This window comes from Varroa jacobsoni, unplaced genomic scaffold (genome assembly GCF_002532875.2).
Source record: "Varroa jacobsoni isolate VJ856 unplaced genomic scaffold, vjacob_1.0 scaffold_659, whole genome shotgun sequence".
Taxonomy (NCBI): Eukaryota; Metazoa; Arthropoda; class Arachnida; order Mesostigmata; family Varroidae; genus Varroa; species Varroa jacobsoni.
This window is the reverse complement of record NW_019213561.1, coordinates 1-15303: the sequence shown is the minus strand read 5'-3', so window position 1 is coordinate 15303 and position 15303 is coordinate 1. Positions and strand designations below refer to the sequence as shown.

General features: G+C 39.7%; 1 protein-coding gene across 1 annotated transcript; it reads left to right on the top strand.

Annotated features, from left to right (window-relative positions):
• LOC111262408 (uncharacterized) lies at positions 1-14102 on the top strand. Its single transcript, XM_086969095.1, has 3 exons — positions 1-1482; positions 3326-3770; positions 12092-14102. The coding sequence occupies exon 1, from the start codon at positions 462-464 to the stop codon at positions 1464-1466; it is 1005 nt and encodes a 334-aa protein (XP_086825221.1). The 5' UTR covers positions 1-461; the 3' UTR covers positions 1467-1482; positions 3326-3770; positions 12092-14102.
• The last annotated feature ends 1201 nt before the right edge of the window (positions 14103-15303 follow it).

The following is a 15303-nucleotide window of genomic DNA, read 5'->3' as shown; positions in this document are numbered from 1 at the left end:
TCCAATACGTTTAAAGCAACTACCACGGTTCTGACAGGACCCACAAAGGCGGTTTCATACGCGTCATGTGTACTAATACCAGCATATGTAAAGCATGTCGTAGAGCGCTTATCGTTGCTAACATACACTATCGAAAGTGTACATGATACTCAAATGTGATGAACAGAGATTTTTACATGCTGCCATGACTGTATTGTAAATTACACTCCCTACAAGCTAGAGCTTTATCGCTGTGCGATACGTACTATAGATTACATCCATTAATTACTCTGATTTGTGTAGATTGACTCGAATTGAAAATTGATGCGATAAAGAAAACGAACCTCAAAGCTTTGGCACGGCAGGGATTAACATTAGAGCCCGATAATGAAAGATTGCAAAGGGCAGATGAAGTAAGAGGACGCTCGTATACGCCCGCTATAGCCGTGACGAGAGGGGAGAAGATCCGCGAAGGCGTTTAAATGTATCGGAACGGTGGAATGCATGGAGCCTTTCAGTCGATGCCGAAGGGATCTGTCCTTTATGGACAAAGTATAGCAGATCCTGGAAGTTACGGTACAGCGAGTCCTTTTGATCACATCTTGCACCTGCTGAGTGAGCTGCTTCGCTCTATTCAGTTCCATCCTGCTGCTAATGGTGCGGCTATTTCTGGTCCGGAACCCACTCATTATACTAGAACGGAGCCGGCCGGTACAAATTCGGGGATATCAGGCAGCCCAACAGTTTGCAACTCTGGCTTCATCAATTCAGTCGTAGGTCAACCGACTGTTTTCGAAGCTAGGTCAAGTTATGCTCCGGGAAGTTGTGCTCGAGAAGATGGTGTCTGGCATGCATATACTTCAGGCACGCCACAAGGGGGTATGGTTCTCGATTTTGACTCACATCGATATTTTGATGAAGTCGATGCTCATAGGATTTCGGCGACAGCGGATCCCTATATTGTGGGTGGAGGATTGGGCGCAGGCCCGCTATTCAACTTGGAGGAACTTAGCCCATACCGTTCACACGCTGGGCAGCACCATTACGATGCTAATGACAACTACGCTGGCATTTGCTCGTTGGGTAGCTTTAATACTGGCCCCTATAATGAAGCCGAAGCAGAAGCGCTCTACCAATCTGTACAGAATCAAAGCTTGGTTGGAGCACCTCGAGCCGCTGGCCTCGGCTTCGATAAGGGCCGCCTCTCAGATACTTTTTGTGGAAGCAGTATCTGCCCTCGAAGTGCCTGCCCTCGCGAGACGTTCAATGCGGGTCCATACTACGTAAGCCGAGAAACTTTGGTAGTTTCACCTTGTACAGCTGGCGACCACCTATATGGCCCTTGTCGCATTTTACCTCCAGACATTGCTCGCTACGAAGCCCAAAGGAATATCCTGTCTCGACCCGTCGTCGGCGGAGCAAACTATAATACGTGCTGCACGTGCATCTGTATATGTCGGACCGACTTTAATCCAATTCGCTGGTAAACGCTACCATATGAAGGTTTGCTCTATTTCATAATTCGTTTACAACGGTCTATATACTTTTGTTAAAAACATGATGTGGCTTCAACAGACCGGGGATCCACGATTGCTTTGTCTGGCGTAGTGTACAATAAAATTAACTCAATCAGTGAGTAACAAAACGTGTTCGCTTGTTAGGAAGAAACAGCTCGCTATACATACGGGCTAGGGTTGTCATAGTAGTGCTTTCATAGTAAGAGAACGTTCCTTTTACGAGTTACCAGATTATTCTCGAAAATGTGGCACAAAAATATTAGCGAAGTGACCGCTTTTGAGTTTGGCACTTGATAGTAAAACTCTGTTACGTCATGTATCGTAATGCAAACGCGGAAAAGCATGATCCGATGAAGCCATCAATACACTTGTGAATGGGTTGGTTACCTTCACTTTTACCTTAAGAGTTGAGTCAACTTGGAGTACAAACTCCGTGTCACCTTGAACCAACTTACAATCAATGGGCTTGCTTTCTATTCTTCCTTCGTTTTAGGATCAATTTTATTTTATTTTACAATAAAATCCTAAAATATTGAGTGAGTATTGCCGCGGCTAAATAGAACAATAATAATAATAGAATAATAAAGATAGAACAAAAGTTAATTCGTCCGCAAGAAATTCTAAAGCCGCATTTGATTTTCGTCATTTGTAAACTGCTGTCTAGTGAATTTCTACCGCTCGAACTTCTGTATTCGTGGATTTATTGGGTCTTAAAATCTGTAATGGGGAAATCTAGCTAAATAGTTCTCGATTAGTTTTTGGAGGTTGTGAGTCTCTGATACAACAGGTTACAGCATAGTAAACGCCGCTATTCGAGTACTCTCAATGCCAAAAAAGTTTGACCTCCTAATTGTATCCTAATGAATACAAAATAAATTACAATTGTAAATTGTCATGTTAGCAAATGGTCTACCTTGAGGGTATGAATTATAAACGAGCTAAGGTTGGCTGAAGGCAAGAAGGCCGCTCCATACAAGTTTCGTAGCATCCAGGTTAATCTTGCTTAGCGAGGAATTAAGGAAGCGCTTAGGTTCGACGGGTTGAGCTTTGGCTCCGTATTATTTAAACAAATGTATTGTATTCGAGTCGCAAGGGTCCTCATGCATAGAAACATGCATTCCTCATGAATAAGAACAAATAGTGCTGCCAAATAGCTCGATATAAACGAAATCTGTCTGTTCTCTGAGGAGAAGGACTGAAAGAGAAGACTGGGCCCTTTATATCCCCAAGCTGCGCTCTGGGTACGTACAACTGGAAGCAAGTCTAGTTAGCCGTTTCTTTGCGTGCTTTGTTGGGCCTCGCGGCCTAGCACGTGTAAGACTCATCTAATGCATACAAAGCAAATATAAACAAAAGATTCCAAAAAGTATTACACATGTTGGTTGGAATTTTTTTCGCATCAGCTTTTTTGATGTATGCTTCAACGCGTAGAGATAGTTTGATACATCTAAGTGCCTCTTTTTCAGCGAGGCATTTTTCATCAGAATTGTATCAGGTGTGAAGTAAAAGTTACTGATAAAGGTTTGTTGGTTCGTTAGTTCGGCCGCTAAACGGAACGGATATCAAATGTGGTTTCAGAACAGGATCTAAACAGTCTTCTTAAACCTTGTTTAGCAATGGCTTGTACCAAGAAGTGATTTTTTTTCTTGGTGTCTCAATACCGAATTAGTGTTTGCGAAAAGTTTACCTTAACTTCGAAGGTCTTGTGACTATCTCTGTTGAAAGCGGACGCCCTCGGCGCGTTTTAGAAACCCAGTGCGTGAAACATGCACAGCTTGCCGCCTATACATGAGAAGCTAACTGTGTGTCTTATATCAAACGGATTTCAGAAGCTGATTGCCTTGCCTCTACTATGGATTACGGGGCTAGTCTTGTCCGGAATGAGGAAAACTCGGACTTGCCATTTTGGTGCAAACCTTGGCTTCCCAGCGAATCCCCTAACTAAAGCCACCGGCGAAACACTACATAGAAGCACGGGCAATAATGAAGCGATGTGTTTGGACACTAACGGTATCAGCTCCGATACGAACCGTTCACAGGCACCTCAACTGACATGCTGGATTCTGGTTCGCGCGGTTATTTTAGCCTCACTTGGTGGACTATCACTAGCAGCTAACGGTGCGACCCTATTCTCGATTTGTTGTCAACATATGCGGCGATCAGCACCCCATGGATCTAGCTTGTACACATTTTAGCACATATGGCCGTGGCGGATTCGTTTGTTGCGGCATTCTGTCCTTTGGCCGAAGCGGCGTGGACATACACCGTTTCATGGTTAGCTGAATCCTACCTACAAGGCGGTAAAATTGTTGTTATTTGCTCTTTACATACCAACCCCGTTTCCCTGGAACTCAACAGATAGGTTACGTGGCAGATAACAACTAGTCACATTCAAACAGTTAATACAGTAGCTCCGGGGACGGCTTATTAGTAATGTAAATGCCTGCTATTTTGATAATTTGAGTAACGCGTGTCAAAAAGCTTTCTTTATTTACATTAGCTAGTCTCATATCATGGGGAGATTTGGAAGCAACGACCCCGGAAAAATTGCGAGTAAGCATTTGTTGAGGATTATTTCTTTACTGAATATTCAATGCATAAAGGGTAGGTTGAAACGCGCGTACTTGAATGGATACTTAAGACGGAGGCTTAAATTGACCAACTGTTCGTCGGTTAACTTTGGCCTCAAAATTGGAAATGCATATCAGCATATCAGTTTGCTATTATACCTCATGATAGCAGGGGCATTATACGGTCACGTTACACTTCATCTTGTGAAAGATGCTGCTTAAAGTATGCCCCTGAATGTCTGCCTCCTGTTCCTTTTTCAAGTCTTTGGTGCGTTCTCTGCCATTTTTATTGGCAGTCACTTGCTCGGACTTCCCGAGTGTTCCAAACTGTAGCTGAATTGCTGGGCATGTACTCAAATAAATTGGGCTCGTCAAAGCGGCCATGAGCTATTTGCTTTCTATGGGGCAAAATCCTGCATAGGCCCATAAGATTGTCCGAGAAAATATGGTTCTAGCCGTTCCCCCAACTAAATTGAATGGATTTGAGTTATGCGCACCTATAAGCCAAATTAACATGGATAATAAAATGTTATACCCCATGTGACGTTTCTGATAATGGCTGGGACCATACATGAGATAGCCGTGAGCAATCCTTAGGACCTCTAGGAACTATTTAGGATATGCGCGAACGTGAAATGTAATAGTTGGTTTCGAATCTAATCGAATGAAGTGACTTAGACAGACGAGTACAATCGTATCCTCTACTTTTAACGCACGTTTATATGAGGTACTTTCACGCTGGAAACAGGTCGTTTATGACTGCGTCAACGTAAAATTACACCCAGTAATATTTAGATTCTGTTTCACGGACGTGTCTCATTTTGTGCTGATGACCGCTGCCCTATTCGGCACGAAAAAGATGGCAATAACCGGCCGTGATAGAAGCCTGGATTTGGCCAATACTGTGCTAACGATTTTTGTTATTAATCAAACAGACAAACTGTAATTGTTTTTTATGTCGCCTGTTCAGTGATAGAAATGAATAGTCACTAAAATACTTGCACCGCTAACAGACCAATATAATCTGTAGCCCTAGCCAAGCAGGCGATATAATTCCAAAATAAGCCATCGGCCTAATCTATAGTAAGAAGCAGTTTGATTAGCATTCGTTGTAAAGGCACAAAAGTGTTTAGGATATTAAGCGAGGTAGTGTAAGTAAACAATTTGTTTATTTATATATTGTAATAGGATTTTGTGGCGTACAGAGTTTGGCTTTGGGGGTCGTCTGAAAAATGGGGTGTGACAAACTCAAAACGACAGAAGGTATTTGGGACTTTACTTGAACGGATTAAACTGTAACCTGTTTCAGTTGATCGATAACGTAAAATACGATTCCTATATCATTGCGATAAAAGCAACTATCTATTCTCGCCGTTATTGTCAGGTCGACTCTTGATCAGTCTCAGTACGGCTTATGTCTAAACCAAGTCTGTGTCTTGAATAATATGACTAGTTCTACGGCAACGTTCAATTTCCACGAAAATTTTTTGCCAACATGTTACGCAAGATGCGACAATACTCTCTAGTATTTAGCTTATGCCATATGACATGGCAACGTCGAACAAACCGACATCGATGTTGTTTCTCATAGAATCCGTTTATCTCGCATACATTGTGCCTTTTCCTGGCGCTCGGTCCATCAAGCATGTCTGTTCCCTATTGCTGTAATCATTTATTTCATACAAGCGAACTATATTGAATTATTTTAAGATACGCAACAGATATATGATAAGCTTCAGCAATTAGTAGCTTTCAAAAAAGGGATCCATATTCCTAAAGATAACTTCGCGTACTATTCAATGCAAATGATCTATCTGATTTTCTTTCCCTGTCTCCGTTTTATTTATAAAATTTTTTCAGTTTTGTACTTTTATTGTATCATATAGATTTGCTCGTAAGGATTTGGTTGTTTTTCAGTATGGCCTGTACAGTCGTTGGATTGACGTTGTGCTTATACTGCCAAAAAACATTGGAACTTTTGGTTACCCGACGGTGCCTCATGGCAGTCAACTGATCCTCTCGTGTTTCCAGCTCTGGTCTCGTTTTCTCAACCCCTTCAAGTACCTTTCTTGTAGCTCTGAAATTTATAAATCGTATGGTCGCCTAAGTTACCTAGGTTTAAAACATTTAGGTTTGAAATCCGTTCTACATACTCATAGCGCCTAAGCATACAGACGACCGCCTCAATAGACTATTCAACCTATAGCTTCTTCGGTTGGTGTGAATTTAGTGTGGTGTAGGTTCGAATCCCGGCTTAGACACGCGGTCCGTTTCGTGCTGGGAGCCGGCCATCTGTCTGATGGAACGCCTAATGGCAAAACACGACATAAAATTCGAAACAGCACGTCTAGCATGACACTAGATAGTTGTACGATGTTGTCTGTCTGCCATTTTGTATAAGCTAAGCTTTCTCGATGCTATTATCCAAGTCCTGTTCTCCTGAGTATTACTGCGTGTGCCGGCTGCAGGAGGCGATGTAATCGCTTCGCCCCGACACAGACTGTTACTCCTTACGCTTAGTTCAATTTTTCTTCTTTTACCAAAGCAGGCTGTCGTTTTGTTCGTGAAACAAGGTGTTACTTAGGGCAGCTAATTTATCCAATGAATAAACCGTCGATCGAGTGCTCTAACGCTAATGATCATAATGTAAAGCTGCATATCGTGTTTGCCATCGGTAATAGCGGTGGTCGTGTTCTCTACTCTACATAAAAATAAATTGCTCCACTTATATTTTTGGCCAGGGATGGTCAGCTGTATCTACATGGAACAATCAACGCTTAGCGATGCTTTTCAATTAATGTAAATATGTCTCTTAGACAGAAGAACGCACTGTCACCGTTCTAATGGATGTCCATCACTTAATACCTAACACATTATATTTTAGATGCGTATTCTCAGATTATAAATTGTATATACTAAGGAAGGTTTGATTGTAAAGCTGAGAACTGCTGCTAAAGTGGATTCATATTTTTAATTTATTATGGATGGTTGCGACGGAAAAGTGGACGAAACAAATCGATGGAAAGGGAAAGACTATAATTTGTAATCAATTCAGTATAAAAGCTTAACTAGAAACGACATTAGTATTTCTTTAAGGTAGTTCGTAGAAGAGATATTAATGGGCAAACGCCAGAATGAATAATAACAAAAAACAATGCCGTATCGACAAACAGTCGCTTCACATTGCCTACAAAAGCTACTCAAACGAGATTCTGCTTGCGCAACGTTTCTGAAATAATAACATGATCGAGGTAAAGGCTTAAAGCTTAATCTTTATTGGCAAAAGCGGTTTTGCTTTGGCCAGAATGGTGATTCATTCGAATTGGTGAAGACAAAGGGGGGCTGGGGGTTCGCCAAGCAGATCTACGCTATGTCAACGTCAATCGGTTTAATTCGGTTAATTGCCGGTGTTCGCCTGAAGCTATATGCAAATGCGGTTCTCCATTAACTAAATTAGTCGCACCTCTGCCATTAAATTAGACACCAAATCAGTAGCTGAAGTTGTCACGAGATTGTCATTCGAAATTTCGCAGTTGACTATTGCCATGCCAACGGCACAGGGGGAGGTAAGGAAGCATCGTTCTGTTGCTAACAGTTAGTCAACGCTTACCCAATTGTGGAGCAATTCATATATTCCAGAAATTATTTGCACTCCTTAGCGTGAGTTGACTATCGAGGGGTATTAATTATTGTATTACTTGCCAGAAAAAGGCTTCACAGAGTTCAACTTGTGTGAAATAACTGTGCGTATATGGATACTACTGATAAATAGCATTTAGGGGACAACCGAAACGAAACTGATTTGGTGTTTATGTTGGTCACTCCGAACCGCCTATTTATTTCGACTGTGTTCCCGTAACTGCGTCTGCAGTAAAGTTGATATGTTCAGCCATGCTGCCTAGATTTTTTTGATTAACGCAAAGTGCCGCCTGTTTCTTGAGATCAGCATTGTAGTGATTGAAGTCCTTATAAAAATATACTAGCTTGTTTAAAACTGTGTGTTCTTGTTTGAATTTCAGTTAAATCAAAGTCGTTTCTCCTATATCGAGGAAGACATATAAATAGTACGTTTACGATATTTCAGCGGTTTAAATACAGCTAATATTAACAATGTTCTGTGTTGCCATTTTTGTACAAATAACGCCCTTCGGGTTAATTTTTAATGACGAAGTCCACGGACGTATCTTCGAGAACACAGTCTTAGTCACTTTAGCGGTGTAGTCGCCTCTTAACTGTCGGGCGCGTTATTTCAAAATGCCATGTATTAGCGGACCCCTATAGCCTATTAAGTATATGTATATTGAGGTCTGCTCTGAACTTTTCACTGTTGTATCAATTGCTACTGCTATAAAAGCTGTCTGCAAACCATATTCCCTCAAATGTTTATCGAAGTTGTCAATATTATCGAAGAAACATGTTATACAATTCGTGTGAAATGTTCATTGTTGTCACCCTAAGAAGTGTTACTATATATATTATGTTACATAGATGTTACGTTATACATATTATGTACACATAGATGTATGTAAATTTTTTTAATGATTACTTTGGAGACAACCGATGCCATAAAAGGAGTCATCTATCGTGGGACCGAAGGGAGTGCACTACGATTTAGTTATTTTTAGATATATTTTTAGAAAATACCAGTCTTAGACACCCATGCCGTCGCATCATATAGCTCCACTATACAAGGTAATATGGGCCAAAGGTTAGATTATATAGGTCAATAATGATTTCATAAAAAAAATTAGTTCAACAAAGCTAAGAAAAAAATACTTCTATTCGAAAGAAAATAGGATGTAACTATGACTACCCGTGAGTTGAAATTTGGAACTCGTCTAACTTAGGTACACATGAAGTTCCTTTGTGCAGTATGGAACTGCCTGTTGGGGAAGGTAACATCTGATCGTCTTGCTAAAGAAATAACGACGCTGAATAACAATACGTTTACCGTTATTGAAAGCCAGTTTGGTTGCATTGAAGCCTATATAGCTATTGTTATTATGTATTGTTTTGGTATAAATATTTATTTATAATTAATTTTGATAAGTGGTTATGGTTAATCGCAATGTGATGTGTTTGGTGTGTGAGTGATGCGTTGCGGTAAAAAAAATTTCAACAGCAATCAGGTATGTAAGGTTTTTGATAACAACGACTTGCGCTAGAATGGACACGGAACTATGTCTTACTTTAAATTGACCTATTTAAACATTTACGCGTCGTTACTAGGCTGATTTATATTCTGATGCTGCCTAGTTCACTCATACCATTCGCAGAATCAGTATTAACGCCATAAAGTTTCCTACTTATGTAGCCCCTAAGGTGAGGATGTACTATAATTAAATGTAATACTGTTACTGAAAATGAAACCAAAACAAGCGGGTAACTTTGCTTCTCTAGTATTTATTTATTTCAAAAGTTCGACAAAATGCGAAAAAATATTTGACTATCCCACATAGCTGCACGTTCCATATAGGGTGAGACATTTTAACCCGAACCACCGTTATAAGTTATTATTCTTTTTTCCTTTTATTATAATTTTTATCCGTTCGTTTTCGAGAGAAAGGCCAAGGTTAAAAGCTAGGATGTGTTTTTATCATAGGTGCACCCAGCTGAACGAACAAACAGTTCCCTTAAATAAGTGTACAGCAGCTGCGCAACCTGAATATTCATAAAAAACTATGTTTCAGTTTTATTTATTATATGTATTAGAGATGAGCCCACTTCCAAAAGCAAATCGTAACAAAACTATAGTAGTATTAAGTATCTTTACAAGATTTAAATACTGGCTATACTAGTTGTCGCTTATAGAATAATAGAAAAAGAAAATAGAAAACGTATAAATATAAACTAAATAATAAAAGATATTTATCTCTACATAAAATGCAGCTTAGAGATGAATCATTTAACACATCAATCAACGATCAAAGCGCTAAAATAACATGCATTAATGTTCTTTTGAAAATTGCGTTTTGTTTTTAATAGGATCTGGCAGAGTGCTCCTCGTCAGTGCAGCTAGTCCCGCATCTTGAAATTAATCATATTTTTTTCTCGCTAGCCTTGGTTACTTCAAACCCCTTTTACTGACCGATGCTTGGCTTGGAGTATCTCACAATTGTCGGTTCCGAAGCTTTCGAATACTACTACGGAATCCGTAAGGCGCGCAGTCAGCTTCATAACCACGTAATGATCGTTCCTTATAACAATGATCCTTCGAGGACTTGGAACATTTATTTAGTAGCCCTTCTAAAGCCGTTTCCATGACCCAGCTCGTGCGTATTCCCTATACAGCATCATTGATTAATAGTTTATCTGCATCGTTTATACAGCCTTCATACATTAAACGTTCCATGTGTCTCTGCAACAATACAGCGGAATCTCTAATAGCCTTGTATAAATAAAGTCGAAAAGGCCTGCTGACAGACGCCGGCAAATCAGCGATTCCTCCTTTAGCGGCAAGTTACGAAATTTACGATAAGTTTATCGCACAACGTTGCGCCTGCACCGCATATGCAGATACGGGAGATGAGCATAAAATCCACGTGTAGTTTCTACCGTGTAGTATTGATTCATGCGGCTGCTAGACGGATCCCACGTGACAGGGTAGCAGTTGGCGTTTATTTGTATCGGGTTTTTAGTGAAGCTATTACGTCAACGAAAACGAACGATGATAAAAATACATGGAGGACAACAATAGGTGGTCAAAATTAATCTATGGGATTGTCTGCAGGAGCTCGTGGCGTGAATGTACGGAGAGGATGTCCAAAAATAGCAGATTTAGCGATAGTACCCCATGGATCTGCTACGCGATTACCACCGCGCTCTGTCTCGTCATTGTTAACTTTGTCCAAATAACCTAAATAGAGCTTTTGATAGACTGCTGGCCATTTCACTTATTTCCGAACCTTTATATATACTGCATTTTAAAAAGCAAAAGATTGCGGACTGCGTTCAGCATTTGTACTGACTTTAACTGACAGTGACAATTACTTAAACCTAATCATGGGTGTAGGCCATTGTGACTATTTTAAGGCGTCATGGCTCAATGATAATTGAACATTATTGCGGATAACAATACATGATTTCTGGATAATTTAAATCTGTCTATTTGAGTGTTATGTCCATGATATGCTCCAGCCAGCCCAGGCAGTAATGGCTCAGCTTTTACGTCACCCTATCTGCTTACCTATATTAGGCTCGTTATGTATGGCCGCTTTATTCCATGGTAAGTCCTCTGGGTCTACTGACGACAGCTTCGAAACTTTATCGACAGGCAGCACTGAATGAAAGGTCAATATTCTATAGAAAACAATGTTTGATATATAATGGCGGTTACAGTAACGGAAGAGTTAATGCATAAAAACATTTACTGCATGCCATAAAATCAACTGACGTTGCTAGTATCAAAACGATCGTATGTTATCGAGCACGGATCCTATCATTCCACATATTCGTGAATTAGGCCGACGTAGTGTGCAGCTGTTGAAGTCACCATTTGTCCAGTAAAATGATTTGGACACATACTAACAGAATTAATTCGCACAGCACAATAGGCGCTTTGAGCTAAGCATTATTCGTTTTTTTTTTTTTTAATATAAAATAGAAAAAATTGAAATAGTAGAAACTAGATAGCAAGCCATTTATTTTGTCGATTTTCGATCGATCCATAGAGCGGCTTAAGAGGCTTGCAGCTAAAAATGAATTCCTCATTCGTTTTAACGGCGTGCTGGTAAGCCAGATGGTGATGAACTGATGATAGGGTTGCTGATGGGACTCACGTACTCGTTGCTATATTGAAATTGCGTGCACATCACTTTCGATTTGCTTCGTCGTGCCGTACCGTCTCGGACGTGCTAATAGGTACCCTGCAACGTGTAGTCGTGCCCACGCACGAATATCAACATGCTGGCATACAACCGACGACAAATAGGCCCATAGGTAAATCAATTGGAGGCTTTTTATTGCATTTAGACGAAACAAGAGTTGAGCAGAAATAAAGCGTTTTCGTCACTTTCTGTCTTTCAGGTTTCTTCTATCTACTATCACCTTTTGATCCCCATGAGACGAGGTCTCGTATCGCGCCCAACAAACTGTCTTTTAAAATACGAAACAAAACCCCCTGTTAATTTTAGGTAGAGGCAAAAAAGCTAGAAAGAAGTGATCATTGTTCAAAAGACGGCTGCCTGCAAAAAGCAAACGGGGCTTGTCACGTAGAAGGACAGAGCGTGGAATAATGGTCTGCTTCTCGCCAACGTTTGATCTAGGAAGGACAACTGTCCTGCAAGGATAGGCGTCACCTTTGTCGCTTTTGAAACCATTGTTTCGTTATAAAACATAAGGGGAAAGTACGATAACGCTTTGTGTAGAGTATCTGTTAGCGAAACAAGAGGATTTACTAATTACACACACGAAACGATTGAAACAGTAGTTCGCGCATATGTGGAACGTATGCTAAAAGTTTTTACAGTTACTATTGGCAGTTAGAACTGGCACAGACTCGTATTTATGCTGATTCGCGCTGTCCAGTACGACTGCCGATTGCCCCAGGCATCCTGTGGTTCGGAGCACTTTCGTAAACACAACGCATTGATATAACTAAAAACGAACAAATCAAGTGCTTGAATAAATCATGACATAGCCCGGAGGGGGCAAATTGCCTTGCTTATTAAATTGTCGAGTACCGTTGCGCAGGAGCTGCTTCTCCGGCAGGTATTTACTGTAAACTGGACGGTACGAACTTATAACATGCGTAGAATGACAACAGCTCATATTATTGGCTTGTATTAGTTGTGCAGACAGCTTCGCATTGCTACTTGATAAATCCGTGCGTCGCGAGATACGCGTAGCCAGGTTGCTACTTAACGCATTGCATTGAGTATATACTGTATACCGAATATCCATGTTAGTTTATATAGGCTAATTATGACTTCACGCTCTTTGTAGGGTTTTTTTTCTCACGTAGTGAGAAGTCTATGAGCAGTCCGTTGTGAGAAAATCGTGCGATAACTACATAAGTTTGCTTTGCCGGTCAAATATGATTATTGTCTTGGACTTTTACCTTTACATTCATCTATATGTCAGTGGTTTTTCTTGTAACAGAACGTACATAGAGTATCTATGCTTCGCTTATTTTAATTTTAGATTTTAAATGCAGTAGCACATTTGTTATTAAGAAAGAACGGCAGGGATATCAGCACCTTTCGTTCGCTGGAACAATAACAACAAATTACTACTATTTATCACAGTAATCTGCCTATTTCTCTCGTGCCATGGTTCTGCTATAGGGTTGTTAGGATAGTGCCAAACGAAATACAATCAGCACACTTTTTTTACCCTGTACAGATAGGAACCCGTACAAACAACTTAGTTCTGTTGCAGCGAGACAGATTTCTTTTTCGCTCACACCGAGACACTTTGTCTTCTATTTTCTATGCTCTGCAAACCTGTCTGCAACAAAAAACTGAACAAAAACTATCTAATATCGGTTGAATGCAAAAGTACAGAATGCACGAAAAGGAGTAGCCTATGCTAACGAATTTTATCTAGTAGGAAAGAAACAACCAATAGCTCTGCGTAATACGTCTTTTTGGATACCGAAGTTATATACGGGGCTTTCAACTCCACACAAAAAAAGTACCTTCAGTTATCAGATTTTTCTCATACAAGCGATTTTAGACAAACAAACTATAAAAGCATTGTTACTACGTTTGCAGCAATTTAAGGCAACATTATATATATATATATATATATATATGATATAATGAACGGGACGTTGAATAGGAACGACTATGGTCGAACTTCATGAAGTGACACATGGTTTTAGCTAACGACGAACTTAAACACGCTAACAAACATCCTGAGCAGATAAAATCAGGATCTGATAAATACTTACTTATTGATATTAACATCTACTGTCATAATGTGTATTTCAAAATGGAGAACAAACAAACACTCCAGTTGGTCCACGAACTGTATAGAATTGAAATAAAGTTAGACATAAGAAATGTGTATTTAAATAAAAGTCTATATATATATATATATATAGTATTAATATGCAATAATAATAAGTATGTATATATATATAGTAAATTAAGGGACATTTAATAGAACGCCAACCCTCATTAAGGCTTCCATAAAATGATAGAGATTCACTTCGCCTTTAGCGGACCTAACTAGATATGAATCCATTTTTTTGATAAGACAGAATTACTATTGTATTCTTTTTTGGCATCTTTTGCTATATTTTCTATGTTAACATGTTTTCCGAATCACCTCTTTTAGCCAAAGCATCAAGGATTTACTTTCATTAGGTCTCTGTCCACGATGGAGTCCACGGATCCATTCTCAGTTGAGATTTCTTCAGTAGAGCTGAAATGGTATGGCAACCATATGAACCGCTATTAACTTTGATAACAGTTCTTTATTTTTTTAATGCTTCATTCTTTCTTAATTCTTTTTTTCTCTGGTTAACAGGAATTTATGTCGATGTTGAGCTTCGATCAACGTGACAGTAAGCTTGTTAATTATGGTTACTATGACAACGCTTTCAAGGACACGTGCATGAGCTGTGCAGACTATGCTGTTCCCTAAAGTAGAAACGTTGTTGTCGTAGAACCGGGAGACCCCACGTATTTGGGGCGCGAACGCAAGTTCAACCTAACCTAAGCGTTGTTCCAACAAAGATCCTTTTCTTTGACATTGGAAAAGTCAAACTTTAAGTAAACCGTACTTAATTAGCAGAAATGAATACGATAATTAAGCTGAGATGAGCTGCATATATTATGAATTTGAAAAACACAAGTGCATCTAGCTACCTAGGACTTAAAGTTGTGCTTGCTAAATTTAGTACTGCTTAATATTCAGTTACGAAATTGAACTGTGTTTAAGTTCAACAGTGGCTAAGCGGGTTGCCCTTAAATGAATATCAAAGTTTGTACTCTATGCTGAACTGATGTATACCTGCTATATATTTGCTTAGCACGATTGTTCTCTTTTATCCAATTTAACTATAGTATAAAAGTGCACTTAAATTTTTAACTGGCCACATAAAAAGTAGTTGCCTCTATGTGCACATAGGACGTAACTGGCTGTAGGCTGTAGCCTTAAATGAAGAATCTAGGGAAGTTTCTGAGGACAAGATTAGATTTCTTTGAGGCAATCATGTACTGAACTATAGACGGTACGCGGTATATAATAATAGGTGATTCTGCTTGCGATGGCTCCAGTCGGTAGAGCTT

Coding starts and splice junctions, on each gene's coding strand:
- LOC111262408 (XM_086969095.1), top strand. CDS start 462: ATGTATCGGAACGGTGGAATGCATGGAGCCTTTCAGTCGATGCCGAAG.